This window comes from Mesoplodon densirostris, chromosome 3 (genome assembly GCF_025265405.1).
Source record: "Mesoplodon densirostris isolate mMesDen1 chromosome 3, mMesDen1 primary haplotype, whole genome shotgun sequence".
Classification (NCBI taxonomy): domain Eukaryota; kingdom Metazoa; phylum Chordata; class Mammalia; order Artiodactyla; family Ziphiidae; genus Mesoplodon; species Mesoplodon densirostris.
The window spans coordinates 27,233,726-27,254,290 of NC_082663.1; the positions used below are offsets into that span (position 1 = coordinate 27,233,726).

Here is a 20,565-nt window from a genome sequence, read left to right on the forward strand (position 1 = left end):
AAAGATTAAAAAAAAAAAAAAAAGAAAGAAAGAAAAGATGCTTGGGAGAAAAAACAGAGTCTCCTGTTCTACTTCCCCAGCGGTTGTCTCCTACAGTCTCCTGGTCCTCTAAGAGCCTGGGGGAAGATTCTGACCCAAGAAAGAAATTGAACCAATATGGTATTGCATTACACAATTTTCTGGAAATTATGTGCCCAGGAAACATCATTTGTCAGAAATAACAAGATGTAAGTAGCCAATAAATTTGAATATGGTTTTACTGAAGCGTACGTTATTTCAAAGCAGAAGTATTTATGTCAATTCTAACACATAATACATTTAAGTCATTATATGAATTTAAGTTTTTATTTGTGTATTTCACTGTAGTGCTGTGACAAAATGACATTTGTGTACCAGAGCATACATATATCAACAGTAAGATGTAACTTTTCATTACACCACTGCTAGAATATTTAGCTTTTTGTAGGACACATAAGCAGGTAAGATGGCCACACCAAATAATTTTCTGTTTTTTTTTCTTAGATAACCTTAATTTTTTAAAATCAGTAATACTCTATCAACCTCACTGTTAATAGAACTGTAAATTATCTGGGTGATGGGGTGTGGGGACAGGGAGGAGGGATCATTCAACTATTATTATACTGTAATAGTCCCTAGAGTAATCTCACACACACCAATAATGAACTGTCTTCGTAATTAAGGGCTAGTTACTGTTGTTAGTTGCACAATGATACAGTTCCTTTTGAAAATATTGGTTAGCCCACTTATATATGAAAAATGCCCTTTCCACTTATGCAGAAGAAAAAAATATTCAGAAAGTTATTTTTGGCCTTGCTATGTCAAAAAGTCAACTGTACAAAGATCTACGTGTCAAACCTAAAATTATAATTTTAAAAGTATTAAAAACAAAAATGTCATGCATTTTTATTATCAATGATTCAGAGGCTTTAAAACTGTCGCAAGACCATATAGTATATATTAGCTTTTATACTGCTAATGCACAACTAACAGCAAACTTGATTAGATTAACAGAAATCTGTCTTAATTACACCTTTATATATCACACTAGAGAGACAAATGCCACAAGATCTGCAGAAACATTCAGTTCTGAGCACTTAAATGGCAGGATAACTTTTTTGTGTTGTAATCTATCACATAAAGAATAACAAAAGGAAGAAATTCTGCAGTCTCACGTTACAAAAAAACGTACTGCTGTAAAATATTAAGAGGGGGTAAAGGATATCTGTAACACAAAGTAACAACTAGTATCAAACAGCAAACAAAACCTCTAAATAAAAATATCAAAATACACATAGCAACTGAGCACAAATACTGCATTAAATATAGTAAAGATTTAATAGGACTAGTTAATAAAAGACACAAATATAGGGGGAGCTAGGGCAACCAGTAAATAAAACCAAAAATAATGGGAAAAAAAATCAGAACAATTGTTTTTCCCCTAGTTGGAGCATAATTTTTTGGGGGGCGGGTGTCTTTCCATTCATATAATACCTAACACTGTACATTAAAAGATTTTAATATCATAGAAAAACTTGGTTCTTCCATGAAATTCTTTAAATTCTTGATAATTTTTTCAAAGTAGACATCATTATGAATGAAAAACAGCCAACAAATGGGCACCTGTTGCCTTTTAACACTGCAGATTTTACAGAAACTTTTTAAAAGTTATCATAATCCTTTTTGTCTTTTTTCCCCTCAGCTTCAAATCCATCAACTCCATCACTATCCCTTCTTCGTTTCCTGTTGTTGTGGATGTTAAAACGTTGGCTCATTTGGGGTAGTGGATCCATGCCCAGAACTTTGTGTATCTGGCGGAATGCAAGGAGTCTCAATGCAAACTACAACAAAAAAAAGTCAGAATTTAGTTAATTTAAAAAACCAGTATTAATTCTTATTAGGTTTATAGCCCCAAATGACAATATAAAAAAGCATGTTTAATGAAAGAAACATCTTGAACGATATTCAATTTCACAAATGAAATACTCCATATGTTCTGATGTTTTTATTTTCAGGCTTTAATGTGTGCATGCTGTTTTGTTTTTTAAAGCATAAGTTAAAAAAATAATTCTTAAAAAAATTAGTATAATGTTCATTAAAAAAATCCTAAAACAATATACAGCAAAAGAAAAAGTGTCTCACTTATTGAATGAACATCTCTTTGTTTCATATTCACTCATCTTCCCACTTTTCCTGTGGATGCCCATGTACACAGGCTCAGGCATGGGGTCCACGTGTATGCACACACACACACCTCCCCCCAGGTTTACAAAATGAGGATTATACTTCTACAACTTGTTACTTCATGAACTAAAAAAAAGATTTTTCACTATGTGGCTATGTATACATAGGAATATGCTAGGCATCAATTTCACAAGACCTATGTGTCACAAGATATTTGAGACATAATTCCCCAGTTTTCTGGGGGATATATATACCCTTTAAACTAATATAAGGAAATTTGACAGTCATTTGATCAAATGGCAATTTTCACTATAGTTAAACCTTCAATATAACTGTTTAGACTATTTCTTGAGATATAATTCACAGAAAATTTGTCCTCTTAAAGTGTACAATTCAGTGGGTTTTTTCAGTATACTTACAAAGTTTTTCAACCATAACCACTCTCTAATTCTAGAACATTTTCATTACCTCTCACCCGTAAAAAAAACCCCATGGCCCAACAGCAGTCATTCCTCAATTCCTCTACCCCGAGGCCCTCACAACCACTCATCTACTTTTCCATCTTGATAGATTTGTCTACTATGGACATTTCATATAAATGAAATCATACAATATGACTTTTAGTGTCTGGCTTCTTTTACTTACATTAAGGTTTTCAAGATTCATCTACATTATATTATGTAACAACACTTCATTCCTTTTAATGGCTGAGTAATTTTCCACTGTATGAATATACCGTATTTGTTTATCCACCTATCCATCAATTGATATACACTTGGGATGTTACCACTTTTTGGCAATTATGCACAATGCTTCTATGAATATTTGTGCATAAATTTTTTTTAAAACTTTTTTATTTTTTATTATTTTTTGTGTATAACTTTTTAATGAACATATATTTGCAGTTCTCTGAATATACTTCGTCAAACTGCTGGGTCATATGGTAACTCTATGTTTAACTCATTGAGGAAGTGCCAAACTGTTTTCCACAGTGGCTTTCTGAAGTGAAACTAGGAATATTTATCATAACAGAATACTAATTCTTTATTTAGAGATACTTACAAAAGGTCCTTCCCAAAGATAAACAGAATAATGTTTTCTTCTGTATTAAAAGAAAATATCCAAAGATATCTGGTGTATAATAATGAATAGTAATACACTTCTACCACAGACATATTGCTACTGATCATCAGCTTTTTCTAATACTAGGAGTTTCTAAACAGAAGAGTACTCCAGTAAGGAAAACTAAAATAGCATCTGAGGATGGAGTGTACATTCTGTAAGCTCTTGTTCTGCATGTGATTGATATATATTCCTAAATTCTAACAAGAGGAGAGATTTCTACTGTGCAATTGTAAATTATTTAGCAGCAAACGAAATTTGAGGATACTGAAATTATTCCCATAAAAAATCATCTTGGAATTTTTAAACATTATCAAAGGGGACAAGGTTTACTTAATTCCTTTTCTGAGGGGGCGGATTAACCTTATTCTCCTCTTAGTACACGTCTGAACTCAAAACAAGGAAGCTATAGCAGTTTTAGACTGACTGAAATATTAACTTATTTAATCTTCCCAACAATCCTATTTGAGACAGACACGCTCTTATCCCTTACAGATGAGCGGGCAGAGCTGGTATTCAGACTCAGGGAGTCTTGACTTCAGGGCCCACACTTCCAATTACCACATTAGCTGGCTTTTTCAGTGGCAGGAAAGGCTAAATCATTAACAAAAATTTCCATAAACCATACAATCACTTACATACATATCACTGCTGTACATCCAGAGGACATAAACAGCTTCTCTACTGATCTTGATATACAACGTAATACCGAGATTTAGAGACACTGAAAATACTGCTGTATTTTTATATTTATATAATATACTTATTGAGACACACACACAGTTAAAATAATAAACTTGAAGATTATATTAATGAAACCTAGTTTAAATTACATCCTCTCTAAGGGTTTACTTACAGCGATTTTTCCTAAAGGACAATTATAAAAAACCAAAACTTTAAGGGCAGTGATAGAACAAAGCTTTGGGATTAGGAACACACGGGTACCTGTGCACTGGATGTGATGTCTTCACGCTGCTGGTCAGTCATTGTTGCCAAGGTATCAAAGGGATCCTTCTCACAAGGATCCAGAAGTCCAGGACTACCTACAGCAATCACCGTAGGGAGAAAACAGCATTACCATCATCCATTTGTAAAATAAAGAAGAGTTCTCATTCAACCATCAAACACAAAAACAAACATTAAAAATGAAGTAAAACTTACCTTTAAGTATAATCCCTGAAGAAATGCACTCAAAAACTCTTCTCAGTGCATCTCCAGGACTCTGAGGACTAGAAGCACTACTGATTGCTTTCTCTACAAGTAACTCCATAGCCTAAAAACAAAAAAATAAAAATGTGCTTAACGGCTTACAGCCCAAAGGAATTATTCATTTTCAAACACCAGAATGACAAACTACCTGCAAAACTGTCATTAAAAAATTTAAAGATTGAAAAAGTTACATAGACCGAGTCACAAAATTAGAAAAAAATTACATATAATATAAAACACTCAAAATTAAATACTAAGTAATGAAAACAAAAATAATAAGACTATATAATTGACATCTTAAAAATATTTTATAATTTATGCTTAATGAAAATAGATTAATAGGTTTTTTGTTATTTTTAGTTATTGTTATCCTTTCCTTATTAAAATATGACAGTCCTTAAAATTCTTTAGCTATTTAGGACTCACATACATATGTTCTTTAATACCTACATACTGATGACACTAAGTCGTTAGAGCAAGACAGTATTCTACTAAGTAAAGAAGACTTTTGTTTTCTTTACGAACAATTACCTAATTTTCATTTAACATACAACTGTACTTCTATTATCCTTAAGGAAAACACAACTTATGCTTTCACTGTAAATTACATTTGAGAGACTCAAAATCTAAACCAATGAATAAAAGAAAAAAGTACAGATTTAGATCCAGAAAGTGTTTTGAAGGGTCTATTAGAAAAATGTTTCCATTTAGAGTTTAAAAATTGAGATACAACGTACAACTCAGTGGTTTTTAGTACATTTACAAAGTTGTTCAACCATAACCACTCTCTAATTCCAGAACATTTTCATCACCCCCCCAAAAAACTCCATACCTATTAGCAGTCATTCTCCATCCTCCCTTTCTTCCATCCCCTGGCAACCACTAAACGACTTTCTATTTCTATGATTTGCCTCTTCTAGGTACTTCATACAAAGAACCATATGTGACTTTTTTGTATCTGGCTGGTTTCTTTCACTTAGCATAATGTTTAAGGTTTGTCCAAGTTGTAGCTTTTACTTAAATTATAAATAAAACCACCAATAACACTTCAAAGAAATTAAATAGATTGCACCTAGAATGAAATCCTTAAAATGATACTGAAACTGAAAATACCTTAGGGAGAATCCATTTTTAGCTGTATACTTAAAAAACTCATAAATTTAATCAGAGGTAAAAACTACATCCACCTATTCACCCCGAGGCCATTACTCAGATCTTTTAAGTAAGAATAATTCTTAAAAGGCTGGACATTTGGAGGCTTCAGTCCCAAACAAATTAGGAATAAATTGTAAGAGAGATGAGAATTAAAAGAGATAGTGCACATTAAGAGCTATAAAAAATGAGAGCTGGAAGCATGAAGTTAAGAAAATCTGAGAATAATGAATGTTAATAATAATAAATGTAAATTACAACAAAAAAATTAAGATGGTTCAGTTTATTCAACTGAAGAATGCAGTAAGATGTTCTAGACAATTTTTAAGGATTTTCACTTTAAAATTTTAGTATTTTAAGGAATCAGCTTCACTTATCTAGACAACTCTATGAATGTAGAATAAACACCTGTCCTTTCCAGACAAGCATTATTTCAAGATGTCCAAAAGACTGAAATCTTTGAAGATTAAAGGATTGTCAAGTGTCATTTATTTTGGATTTTTAAAAATTTTACTTTATTTTTTTGGCTTCATCAGGTCTTAGTCGTGGCACGCGGGGTCTGCGTTGAGGCACATAGGGTCTTTCGTCTGGGTGCAGGCTCTTCATTGTGGCGTGCGGGTTTTCCTCTAGTTGTGGCGCACAGGCTCCAGGGCAGGCGGCTCCAGAGTGCGTGGGCTCTGTAGTTTGTGGCACGCGGGCTCTCTCATTGAGGTGCACGAGCTCAGTAGTTGTGGTGCCAGGCTTAGTTGCCCCGTGGCGTGTGGGATCTTAGTTCCCCAACCAGGGGTCAAACCTGCATCCCCTGCATTGGAAGGTGGATTCTTTACCACTGAACCACCAGGGAAGTCCCCCAGATGTCATTTACTTTGAACCCCTCTGCCTAACCTAAGTGGCCAGTATGTAGAAAATACTCAATAGGACTTCCCTGGCTCAGTGGTTAAGAATCCGCCTGCCAATGCAGGGGACACGCGTTCGAGCCCTGGTCCGGGAAGATCCCACAGGCCACGGAGCAACTAAGCCCATGCGCCACAACTACTGAGTCTGTGCTCTAAAGCCCGCGAGCTACAACTACTGAGCTCGTGTGCCACAACTACTGAAGCCTGCATGCCTAGAGCCTGTGCTCTGCAACGAGAGAAGCCACCGCAGTGAGAAAAGCCTGTGCACAGCAATTTATTAAGTAAGTAAATAAATAAAACACTCAATAAATGTTTATGAAACAGAATACTTTTGGAAAGAAATATGAAAATAATCCTGCTAATCAAAGAAATCAAGGCTTATTAACAAGTTACTAAAATACAAAATTGATGTCCTAAAATACGCAACTTTCCCAAAATACTTCAAATTTATAATAAGTACTTTTAGAGAATGTTAAGAGAAAAATAAGTATTAAATAATCAGCTATAATATAGCTATGTCAAGATATAAAATGTTACAAGTAATTCAAAGCTTTTTCAAAATCTGCTTACTGACTGACCTTAGAAGTGGGAATTTGTAATTTAAACTTATATATTATGGTAGAAACTAACTAAAAACCAAGAAAGAAATGAATTATTTATGGAATACAGAAAGTCCGTATATTTAATCACACAATAAAACTAAGTCAACTATCTGCCTTGAGATCATTTGCTCTGAAGGAAGCAATTTAAAAATGTTAATTTTCTATAGAACATGGTTGTTCTCCAAGCAGAGGCTGACAGTTAGGAAAGCAACAAAAGTAGAACACAAGAGGTTTATATACTCTGAAATGTACGCATTCAAAAGTAAAAGGACAGAAAACCATGGCACCTAACAGGCACCCGTGAGGGACCACAGACACCTAAGGCAACGGGAGGAACCCCCAGCAACTGGTTGTTTCAATTATATTTTTATTTTTCCTAATATGGTTTTTTATCTTTCTGATTTTATTTTGTTTTTTATTCTTTGTTATTGTATTGCTCCTTTCTTTCTTTCTTTCTTTCTTTTTTTTTTGGCGTGCTACACAGCTTGCGGGATCTTGGTTCCCAGGCCGGAGGTCAGGCCCGAGCTCCTGCGGTGGGACCTCCGAGTCCAAACCGCTGGACTAACAGAGAACCTCAGACCCCAGGGAATATTAATCCAAGTGAGGCCTCCCAGAGGTACTCATCTCAGCAGGAAGACCCCGCTCTATCCAATGGCCTGCAAACTCCAATGCTGGACACCTCAGGCCAAACAACCAGTAAGACAGGAATACAGCCCAACCCATCAAAAACAGAAAAAGAACAAAAAACGAAATGACAAAAAGATATGTTACAGACGAAGGAGCAAGGTAAAAACCTACAAGACCAAATAAATAAAGACGAAATAGGCAACCTATCTGAAAAAGAATTCAGAGTAATGATAGTAAAGATGATCCAAAATCTCGGAAAGAGAATGGAGAAAATACAAGAAACATTTAACAAGGATCTAGAAAAACTAAAGAGCAAACAAACAGTGATGAAAAAAACAATAAATGAAATTAAAAATACTCTAAAAGGAATTAATAGCAGAATAACTGAGACAGAAGAACGGATAAGTGAGCTGGAAGATAAAATGGTGGAAATAACTGTGAGGGAGCAGAATAAAGAAAAAAGAATGAAAGGAATTGAGGACATTCTCAGAGACCTCTGGGACAACATTGAACACACCAACATTTGAATTACAGGGGTCCCAAAGAAGAAGAGAAAAAGAAAAGGTCTGAGAAAATATTTGAAGAGATTATAGTCGAAAACTTCCCTAACATGGGAAAGGAAATAGTCAACCAAGTCCAGGAAGGACAGAGTCCCATACAGGATAAATCCAAAGACAAACATGCCTAGACACATTAATCAAACTCTCAGAAATTAAATACAAAGAAAAAATATTAAAAGCAGCAAGGGAGGGCTTCCCTGGTGGCACAGTGGTTGAGAGTATGCCTGCCGATGCAGGGGACATGGGTTCGTGCCCCGGTCCGGGAAGATCTCACATGCCACAGAGCGGCTGGGCCTGCGAGCCATGGCCGCTGAGCCTGCGCGTCCAGAGCCTGTGCAACGGGAGAGGCCACAACAGTGAGAGGCCTGCGTACTACGAAAAAAAAAAAGTAGCATGGGAAAAGCCAACAAATGACATACTAGGGAATCTCTATAAGGTTAACAGCTGATCTTTTAGCAGAAACTCTGCAAGCCAGAAGGGAGAGGCAGGACATATTTAAAGCTGATGAAAGGGAAGAACCTACAACCAAGATTACTCTAGCCAGCAAGGATCTCATTCAGATTCGATGGAGAAATCAAATGCTTTACACACAAGCAAAAGCTACAAGAATTCAGCACCACCAAACCAGCTTTACAACAAATGCTAAAGGAACTTCTCTAAGTGGGGAACACAACAGAAGAAAAAGACCCACAAAAACAAACCCAAATCAATTAAGAAAATGGTCATAGGAACATATATATTGATAATCACCTCGAATGTAAACGGTTTAAATGCTCCAACCAAAAGACACAGACCGGCTGAATGGATACAAAAACAAGACCCTTATATATGCTGTCTACAAGAAACCCACTTCAGACCTAGGGATGCATACAGACTGAAAGTGAGGGGATGGAAAAAGATATTCCATGCGAGTGGAAATCACAAGAAAGCTGGAGTGGCAATACTCATATCAGATAAAATAGACTTTAAAATAAAGACTGTTACAAGAGATAAGGAGGGACACTACATAACAATCAAGGGATCAAAGCAAGAGGAAAACGTAGCAAATATAAATATGCACCCAACATAGGAGCACCTCAATACATAAGGCAAATGTTAACAGGCATAAAAGGAGAAATCGACAGTTAACACAGTAATAGTGGGGGACTTTAACACCCCACTTACACCAATAGACAGATCATCCAGACAGAAAATAAATAAGGAAACAGAAGCTATAAATGACACAATAGACCAGATAGACTTAATTGATATTTTTAGGACATTCTACCCTAAAGTGGAAGAATACACTTTCTTCTCAAGTGCACATGTAACACTCTCCAGAACAGATCACATTTTAGGTCACAAATCAAACCTTGGAAAATTTAGGAAAACTGAAATAGTATCAAGCATCTTTTCCAACTATAGCGCTATGAGATGAGAAATCAATTACAAGAAAAAAACAGTAAAAACCACAAATACATGGAGGCTAAACACCGCACTGCTAAGTAACGAAGAGATCATTGAAGAAATCAAAGAGGAAAGAAAAAAATACCTAGAGACAAATGACAATGAACACACGACGATCCAAAACCTATGGGACGCAGCAAAAGCAGTTCTAAGAGGGAAGTATACAGCAATTCAAGCTCACCTCAAGAAACAAGAAAAATCTCAAACAATCTAACCTTAAACCTAAAGCAAGTAGAAAAAGAAGAACAAAGAAAACCCAAAATTAGTAGAAGGAAAGAAATAAAAAAGATCAGAGCAGAACTAAATGAAACAGAAACAAAGAAAACAATATCAAAGATGAAAAAAACTAAAAGCTGGTTCTTTGAGAAGATGAACAAAATTGACAAACCTTTAGTCAGACGCATCAAGAAAAAAAGGGAGGACTCAAATCAATAAAATTAGAAATAGGGCTTCCCTGATGGCGCAGTGGTTGAGAGTCCGCCTGCCGATGCAGGGGACACGGGTTCGTGCCCCGGTCCGGGAAGATCCCACATGCCGTGGAGCGGCTGGGCCCGTGAGCCATGGCTGCTGAGCCTGTGCGTCCAGAGCCTGTGCTCCGCAACAGGAGAGGCCACAACAGTGAGAGGCCCGTGTACCACCCCCCCAAAAAAAGAAATGAAAAAGGAGAGATCGCAGTTGACACTGCAGAAATACAAAAGATCATTAAGACACTACTACAAGCAACTATATGCCAATAAAATGGACAACCTGAAAGAAATGGACAAATCCTTGGAAAAGTACAACCTTCCAAGACTGAACCAGGAAGAATTAGAAAACATAAACCGGCCAATCACAGGGGGGGAATGAAATTGAAACTGTAATTAAAAATCTTCCAACAAACAAAAGTCCAGGACCAGATGGCTTCACAGGCGAAAGCTATCAAACATTTAGAGAAGAGTTAACACCTATCCTTCTCAGGCTCTTCCAAAAAATTACAGAGGGAGGAACACTCCCCAAACTCATTCTATGAGGCCACCACCACCCTGATATCAAAACCAGACAGAGGTCACAAAAAAAGAAAATTATAGACCAAAATCACTGATGAACACAGACGCGAAAATCCTCAACAAATACTAGCAAACAGAATCCAGCAACACATTAAAAGGATCATACACCATGATCAAGTGGGATTTATCCCAGGGATGCAAGGAATCTTCAATATAGGCAAAACTATCAATGTGATACACCATATTAACAAATTAAGGAATAAAATCCATATGATCATCTCAACAGATGCAGAAAAAGCTTTTGACAAAATTCAACACCTGTTTATGATGAAAACTCTCCAGAAAGTGGGCAGAGAGGGAAGCTACCTCAACGTAATAAAGGCCATATACTACAAACCCACAGCAAACATCGTTCTCAATGGTGAAAAACTGAAAGCATTTCCTCTAAGATCGGGAGCAAGACAACGATGTCCACTCGCACCACTCTTACTCAATATAGTATTGTAAGTCCTAGCCACAGCAATCAGAGAAGAAAAAGAAATAAAAGGAATACAAACTGGAAAAGAAGTAAAACTGTCACTGTTTGCCGATGACATGATACTATACATAGGAAATCCTAAAGATGCCACTAGAAAACTACTAGAACTAATCAATGAATTTGGTAAGGTTGCAGGATACAAAAGTAATGCACAGAAATCTCTTGCATTCTTATACACTAACAACGAAAGATCAGAAAGAGAAATTAAGGAAACAATCCCATTTACCATCGCAACAAAAAGAATAAAATACCTAGGGATAAACCTACCTAAGGAGGCAAAAGACCTGTACTCAGAAAATTATCAATACTGATGAAATAAATCAAAGATAACATAAACTGATGGAGAGATAGTCCATGCTCCTGGACAGGAAGGACCAATATTGTGGAAATGACTATACTACCCCAAACAACCTACAGGTTCAATGTAATCCCTATCAAACTACCAATGGCATTTTTCACAGAACTAGAATAAGAAATTTTACAATTTGTATGGAAACACAAGATAACCCGAATAGCCAAAGCAATCTTGAGAAAGAAAAACGGAGTTGAGGGAATCAGGGTCCCCGACTTCAGACTATACTACAAAGCTACAGTAATCAAGACAGTATGGTACTGGCACAAAAACAGAAATCTAAATCAATGGATCAAGATAGAAAGCCCAGAGATAAACCCACGCACATACGGTCACCTTATCTTCGACAAAGGAGACAAGAATATACAACGGAGAAAAGGCAGCCTCTTCAATAACTGGTGCTAGGAAAAATAGACAGCTACATATAAAAGAATGAAATCAGAACACATCCTAACACCATACACAAAAATAAACTCAAAATGGACTAAAGACCTAAATATAAGGCCAGACACTATAAAACTCTTAGAGGAAAACACAGGCAGAACACTCTACGACATAAATCACAGCAAGATCCTTTCTGACCCATCTTCTAGAGTAAGGGAAATAAAAACAAAAATAAACAAATGGGACCTAATGAAACTTAAAAGCTTTTGCACAGCGAAGGAAACCATAAACAAGATGAAAAGACAATCCTCAGAATGGGAGAATATAGTTGCAAATGAAGCAACTGACAAAGGATTAATCTCCAAAATATATAAACAGCTCATGCAGCTCAATATCACAAAAACCCAGTGCAAAAATGGGCAGAAGACCTAAACAGACATTTCTACAAAGAAGACATACAGATGGCCAACAAATGCATGAAAAGATGCTCAACATCACTAATCATTAGAGAAATGCAAATCAAAAGTACAATGAGGTATCACCTAACACCAGTCAGAATGACCATCATCAAAAAATCTACAAACAATAAATGCTGGAGAGGGTGTGGAGAAAAGGGAACCTTCTTGCACTGCTGGTGGGAATGTAAATTGATACAGTCACTATGGAGAACAGTATGGAGGTTCCTTAAAAAACTAAAAATAGAACTACCATACGACCCAGCAATCCCACTACTCGGCATATACGCTGAGAAAACCATAATTCAAAAAGAGTCATGTAGCACAATGTTCACTGCAGCTCTATTTACAATAGCCAGGACATGGAACCAACCTAAATGTCCATCAACAGATGACTGGATAAAGAATGTGGCACACATATACAGTGGAATATTACTCAGCCATAAAAATAAACGAAACTGAGTTATTTGTAGTGAGGTGGATGGACCTAGAGTCTGTCATACAGAGTGAAGTAAGTCAGAAAGAGAAAAACGAATACTGTATGCTAACACATATATATGGAATCTAAAAAAAATGGTTATGAAGAACCTAGGGGCAGGACAGGAATAAAGACGCAGATGTAGAGAATGGACTTGAGGACACGGGGAGGGGGAAGGGTAAGATGGTACGAAGTGAGAGAGTGGCATGGACATATATACACTACCAAATGTAAAACAGATAGCTAGTGGGAAGCAGCCGCATAGCATAGGGAGATCAGCTCGGTACTTTGTGACCACCTAGAGGGGTGGGATAGGGAGGGTGGGAGGGAGATGCAAGAGGGAGGAGATATAGGGATATACGTACATGTATAACTGATTCACTTTGTTATAAAGCAGAAACCAACACACCATTGTAAAGCAATTATACTCCAATAAAGATGTTATAAACAACAACAACAACCTACATGCACCACAATGTCCATTGCAGCTCTATTTACAATAGCCAGGACATGGAAACAACCTAAATGTCCATCAACAGATGACTGGATAAAGAATGTGGCACATATATACAATGGAATATTAAAAAGAAAATAAAAAGAAAAGAAATTGAGTTACTTGTAGTGAGGTGGATGGACCTAGAGTCTGTCATACAGAGTGAAGTAAGCCAGAAAGAGAAAAACAAACACTGTATGCTAATGCATATATATGGAATTTTAAAAAGCAGTACTGATGAACTTAGCAGCAGGGCAGGAATAAAGACGTAGATGTAGAGAACAGACTTGAGGGCACAGGGTGGTGAAGGGGAAGCTGGGATGAAGTGAGAGAGTAGCCCTGACGTATATACACTACTAAATGTAAAATGGATGACTAGTGGGAAGCTGCTGCATAGAATAGGGAGATCAGCTTGGTGCTTTGTGATGACCTAGAGGGATGGGATAGGGAGGGGATATGGGGATATATGTATACACATAGTTGGTTCACATTATTGTACAGCAGAAACTAACACAACATTTAAAAGCATTTATACTCCAAAAAAGATGTGGAAAAAAAGAAACAAGTAAAAGGACAACATCAAAGACAAACAGAATCAAATTAGGAAAATGGTTATTTAGGTTGCAGTATGAAGCATCTTGGTGGCTTAAGTTATTTAAAGAAAAAAGCTCTCTTAAATATTACCTATTAAATGACGTGAAACCTAGGATTGTAATATTTGCTTTAAAAAACATTCATGTGGTATATATTTTTCTTTCCCATCTTTAATAGTAGTAAGAAGAACAATGCTTAGTAAAGGGCAGGCACCATGCTAAGCACTTTTAAATAAATGATTTCATTTAATTTCTCACAACTAGATGCCACTATACCACAATTTTAAAGATTAAAAAACAGAAAACTGGGCCTCCCTGGTGGCGCAAGTGGTTGAGAGTCCGCCTGCCGATGCAGGGGATACGGGTTCGTGCCCCGGTCTGGGAGGATCCCATATGCCGCGGAGCGGCTGGGCCCGTGAGCCATGGCCGCTGAGCCTGCGCGTCCGGAGCCTGCGCGTCCGGAGCCTGTGCTCCGCAACGGGGGAGGCCACAACAGTGAGAGGCCCGCATACCGCAAAAAAAAAAAAAACAAAAAAAACACAGAAAACCTTAAAGAGGTTAAAAGGTCATACAACTAGAAGCTTAAGGGGCTAGGATTTAAACCCAGGTCTGACCGACTCAAACCTGTTTTTTTTTTTTTTTTTTTAAAGACAACTATATTTCAATAAATATCCTTCACTATTGACCCAGACAGATAACATTAGCTAGTTTCCTTGGATAGTAGTTTCTAGTTCTGATAGAGGTAAAGGGCTATGAAAAAAAAATACTTTGGGAGATTACGGTAACACAGGTACTTTCATTTGGTGGTAGTGTATACCTGTAAAACTTTCTTTAAAAAAAAAAAATCACACAGTTGGCAAGTTCAAAGCCACATACTAATGAACCCAGTAATGTCAGTACTAAAGATTTACAATAGGGCTCTTTCACTTAATGAAAACACGAAAAATATTCAGTGAAGCTGTTTATCTTCAATGCACTGGAAACAATCTAAATATCAAACCCTAGGAAGTTTGGTCAACTAATTGTAATAGTAGTTAAGTTAGCCTCTTCATCATTATATAACTAATACTTACTGAGTGGGTGCTTATTATATGCTAAGCACTGTTCTAAGCCTTTACATACATTAACCAATTTTAATCATCATAATCACCTCTTGGTGGTAGATACAACTATTACTCCAATTTTACAGATAAAAATGTTTATGCTACTAAAATAGGATTTTATGAATACCATCACAAGCACTTGTCTGTATAAAAGCCATTTCTGTATTCCAGTGGACACAGGTGAAGATACATGCATGACAAACTTCCCACTCCTAAGTCCATGTGTAGGATGTTATATTTTTGCACATGCACAGCACTTTATTTCATACTCATACACATGTTGATGCACAGTACTTTATTTCACACTCAACAATTCTTAATAAAAACTGTCAAGCCTTCTTCTTTTTTTAAAATTTATTTATTTTTGGCCACATTGGGTGTTTGTTGCTGCACATGGCCTTTCTCTAGTTGCGGCGAGCAGGGGCTACTCTTCATTGCGGTGCACGGGATTCTCATTGAGGTGGCTCCTCTTGTTGCTGAGCACAGGCTCTAGGCACGCAGGCTTCAGTAGTTGTGGCACACGGGTTTAGTTGCTCCGCAGCATGTGGGATCTTCCCAGACCAGGGATCGAACCCATGTACCCTGCAATGGCAGGCGGATTCTTAACCAGTGAGCCACCAGGGAAGTCCTTTTTTTTAAAAAAATTTTGTTTATTTGGCTATGCTGGGTCTTAGTTGAGGCATGTGGGATCTTTTAAGTTGCAGCATGTGGGCTCCTAGTTGCAGCATGCGGGATCTACTTCCCTGAGCAGGGATCAAACCCTGGCCCCCTGCATTGGGAGCACAGAGTCTTAGCCACTGGACCACCAGGGAAGTCCCAGAACTGTCAAGTCTTCTTTAAAAAAGTTTACTAACAGCTTTTGGTGATTTGGTGATGTGTATGTGCTCAAGTAGATGGTTTCTGTTATGGGGTAGGCAAGTGCTGAGTTATTATTATTATTATTATCTTTAGGTTTTTTAAATTAATTAATTAATTTATTTTTGCTGTGTTGGGTCTTCGTTTCTATGTGAGGGCTTTCTCTAGTTGTGGCAAGCGAGGGCCACTCTTCATCGCGGTGCGCGGGCCTCTCACTATCGCGGCCTCTCTTATTGTGAAGCACAGGCTCCAGACGCACAGGCTCAGTAGTTGTGGCTCACAGGCCTAGTTGCTCCGTGGCATGTGGGATCCTCCCAGACCAGGGCTCGAACCCGTGTCCCCTGCATTAGCAGGCAGATTCTCAACCACTGTGCCACCAGGGAAGCCCCTGAGTTATTATTTTTAAGCTAAAGTGAGTGAGATGATACAGTCCAAGTACAACTTGCCGATTCTCCTGCAGCTAAAAGAATGTTAGTTATTTGCCCTGTGATGTCAGTGTTCTATCACTTAAAACACCTTTTATACAGACAAGTGCTTGTAATGGTATTTATCAAGTTGAAGAGTCTTTGTGGGAGACAGGGAAGGAAGAGTAGAAAAATTCCAATTATCCACATCTAATTATATCTAATAATAAATAGACATTTGACTAACATGTAGATAAAAGAAAAAATAAATAATGTAAGATCTTCCAAAGGAGTAAGACGCAGGGGAAAATTAGTATCAAAGGTGGCTGTGAATTCTCAACACAAGTGTCCCAAAGCAGCTTCACATACCCAAAACCCTCTGTTGGTTCAGGGAAACAAATTGTTGTTGAAAGGAGATGGTGAATAGGTTTAGGAAACAAACAGAGCAGATTCTGCATAGGCAAAGCCTCTAGGAGGCCATCCTGGGTTTGAAACCTGAAGTGTAAAGGTGTGCCAATGGAATCCACCTCACAGACTATCACAGCACATTCAATCAGGACATAGGATAAACAAAGCCCATGTCTGGGAATTCCCTGGTGGTCCAGTGGTTAGGACTCAGTGCGTTCGCTGCTGGGGCCTGGGTTCAATCCCTAGTGGGGGAACTAAGATCCTGCAAGCCACACAACATGGCCAAAAAAAGGCCCAAGGTTTACGTGCAGCCAAACCCTACTCCTTTCCATAAGCAATCCTCAAAGTAGAGCTCATGGGGGAAGAAAAAGAAGTATTTTAAAAGGTGTGGATACATTCAAAGACAGTTCTTGTTTGGTTGTCTCAGCATAAAAGGATGATTTTGTAATGGAACTGACAATGCTAAGCACTAACGAGATGAAAAAACTGAAACAAACCAGACACAACATCTGTGCATTTGGGAGGAACATAGCATGAAAAATAGAGATGAAAAATCTATTCTTGGGACTTCCCTGTTGGTGCGGTGGTTAAGAATCCGCCTGCCAATGCAGGGGACATGGGTGCAAGTCCTGGTCCAGAAAGATCGCACATGCCGAGGAGCAACTAAGCCCGTGCGCCACAATTACTGAGCCCACATGCCACAGCTACTGAAGCCCTCACGCCTAGAGCCCATGCTCCACAACAAGAGAAGCCACCACAATGAGAAGCCCGCGCACTGTAACTAGAGAAAGAATATCCCCCGCTTGCCGCAACTAGAGAAAGCCCGTGTGCAGCAACAAAGACCCAACCCAGCCAAAAAAAAAAAAAAAAACAAACCAAAAAACTACTCTCTATGGACTTTGAGCAATAATAGTATGTCACTGCTTGTAACAAGTATCATCACTTGTTACAACAAATGTATCACTCTGGTGCAAATATTGAGGGGGAGGCTATGTATGTACGGTGGAGGCCGGTATGTGAGAACTCTGTACTTTCTGCTCAGTTTTGCTGTGAACCAAAAAGTGCTTTAAAAAATATCTATTAAAATATAATCTATTCTGGAAGAATCTTAATTTAAGGAAATGAAGATATAACCTGCTAACATTCTGAGTAATAGAGAACTTGATAAATACAAAAAGCCAATAAAATTAAGAGCTCAAAGTTGAGATGAAAAGGAAGACTGCAGAGCTAATTAAGCAAACTGAAATGCAAAATAACATTATTATAGAACTAATAATGAATTATAAATAGCAAAGAAGATTAGGACATAGTTGGAAACTAAATTACTGCCAAAGAAACAATAACAGGGGACAAAAGAGGAAAGAGAACAAAGATAAAAACAATCACAAAGATAATAGATATGTAGGACAAAGGCAATGCAATATAAGGATAATTGGTGTCCCTGAAAATAGAGAATCATATTAATAATTTGTCAAATCTGCAGGGCAAAAAGGACAAAGTTTTCAATGAAATGCTGACATTGAACAACAGATTCCAAGACATAATTTGGTTAAGTTACTAAAATTCAAGGATAAAGAATTTTTCAGCAGCCTGTAGAAAAAGTAAAGGCAAAAAAATTAGGCTGGACTTAGATTTAGTAATACTCAGTGCTGGAAGATAATGGAGCAACACCAATAAATGGAGGAGGAAAAATTGTGACCTAACAATATATTTCTCAATAAAGTAATGGTAACTGGCAAAGATTCTCAAACATGAAAGAAATTTTAAAAAATTAAAACACTTTTTGATAAAAACTATATGATGATAAAAATGCAGTCAATCAAGTAATAAAAAGAGGAAGCCCCAGTAAAAGATCTAATGGTTGGCATGAAAACATTCAGATACAGAACATTAAACAAAGGGAATATGACTCCAGAAGGTAAATGTAGTTATTTTTAAACCTTCAAGGTTTAAAAAAGCATTAAGTGTAAACTTTCCTTGTTTTCTAAGTGGAATCAGCATATATTAAGACATAAATCAAGAAACAGGTTTTAATACATTACTTAAAGGAATGAATGAAACAAATGAAAAAAAGAAAATATAACAAAAAACCCAAAAGATGTGAGGAGTATGAAGAAGTGATCATTTTCTCAGCTTTTATAGATGAGAGGTTAACAAACATTACCTCAAATTGTTAAACAAATAGATGAAAATACCACAAAAAACTATAAATAGGGCAACAACTAATTGTATAAGTAATCAGAGGGAAACCCATTCACACATAAGAAAGAACAAGAAAAGGATAAGAATTACGGGAAAGGGCAGAAGAAAACAAAGGAAACAAAAAGAATCATACCAGACAAATGTTAATATAAAAAGCTAGAGTTTAGGAGGCTGGGGGTACAGACAAAATAAGTGAAGGGGATTTAGAGGTACAAACTTCCAGCTTTAAGATAAGTAAGTCAGAGGGATGTAAGTGCACATCGGGAATATGGTTGACAATACTGTAATAACTTTGGTAACAAATCATAACTGGTCATTATTTCAGTAATCATTTCATAATGTATAAAAATATCAAATCACTATGTTGTACACCTGAAACTAATATAATATTGTAAGTTAGTTATAATTCTTTCTTTTTTTTTTTTTTGCGGTACGCGGGTCTCTCACTGTTGTGGCCTCTCCCGTTGCGGAGCACAGGCTCCGGACACGCAGGCTCAGCAGCCATGGCTCATGGGCCCAGTCGCTCCGCGGCACGTGGGATCCTCCCGGACCGGGGCACGAACCCGTGTCCCCTGCATCGGCAGGCGGACTCTCAACCACTGCGCCACCAGGGAAGCCCATAATTCTTTTTTTTAAAGCTAGAGTTTTGGGTTTTTTTTTTTTTGCGGTATGTGGGCCTCTCACTGTTGTGGCCTCTCCCGTTGCGGAGCACAGGCTCCAGACGCGCAGGCTCAACGGCCATGGCTCACGGGCCCAGCCGCTCCGTGGCATGTGGGATCTTCCCGGACCGGGGCATGAACACATGTCCCCTGCATCAGCAGGCAGACTCTCAACCACTGTGCCACCAGGGAAGCTCAAAGCTAGAGTTCTGATATTAATAAATGGACAAGGCTTATTAACTAATAGCAGAAAGTGTTAATTAAATGCCCTTTATAATGGCAAAAGGTTCAAATTCACAATTACGACATAGTTGTATTAAGTGTCTATGTCCAAAATACTACTGCAACAAAACAATAAAGAACTGTAGAAAACACAACAAAATACCAGATTTTAATTTATCTTTGTCAGTCCATGGACAGATAAAGTAGACAAAAAATATGAAGGAAAGGAGACAGAAGATATGAACAGAATTGATGGAAGTTGAACTAAGGGGTATATATTAAATGCTATACCTTGCTGAGAACACATTTTTTAAGTGCCCACACTTTACAAAAACTGTACATATGAGACCACAAAGAAAACTTTTTAAATTCCCAAAATTGCAAATAGAATATATTTATTGCATTATTTTTATATGCTATAAAATCTAGAAGTTATTTACAAAAACAAAAGCAACTCTTCTTCAGTCATGTAGAATTTAAAAATTCCCGGGCTTCCCTGGTGGCGCAGTGGTTGAGAGTCCGCCTGCCGATGCAGGGGACACGGGTTCGTGCCCCGATCCCGGAAGATCCCACATGCCGCGGAGCGGCTGGGCCCGCGAGCCATGGCCGCGGAGCCT

The 20,565-nt window shown here is 37.6% G+C and overlaps 1 protein-coding gene across 1 annotated transcript in view; it reads right to left on the bottom strand.

Annotated features, from left to right (window-relative positions):
- Positions 1-239: 239 nt before the first annotated feature.
- The window catches only part of ZFR (zinc finger RNA binding protein), a 78,495-nt gene continuing 58,169 nt past the window's right edge, over positions 240-20,565 (bottom strand). Inside the window, exons 18-20 of the mRNA XM_060092764.1 lie at positions 4,486-4,597; positions 4,270-4,367; positions 240-1,859 (exon numbers count right to left, since the gene is read on the bottom strand). Of these exons, the coding sequence (XP_059948747.1) occupies positions 1,680-1,859; positions 4,270-4,367; positions 4,486-4,597 (390 nt within the window). The 3' untranslated portion in view covers positions 240-1,679. The remainder of the gene's footprint in view (positions 1,860-4,269; positions 4,368-4,485; positions 4,598-20,565) is intronic.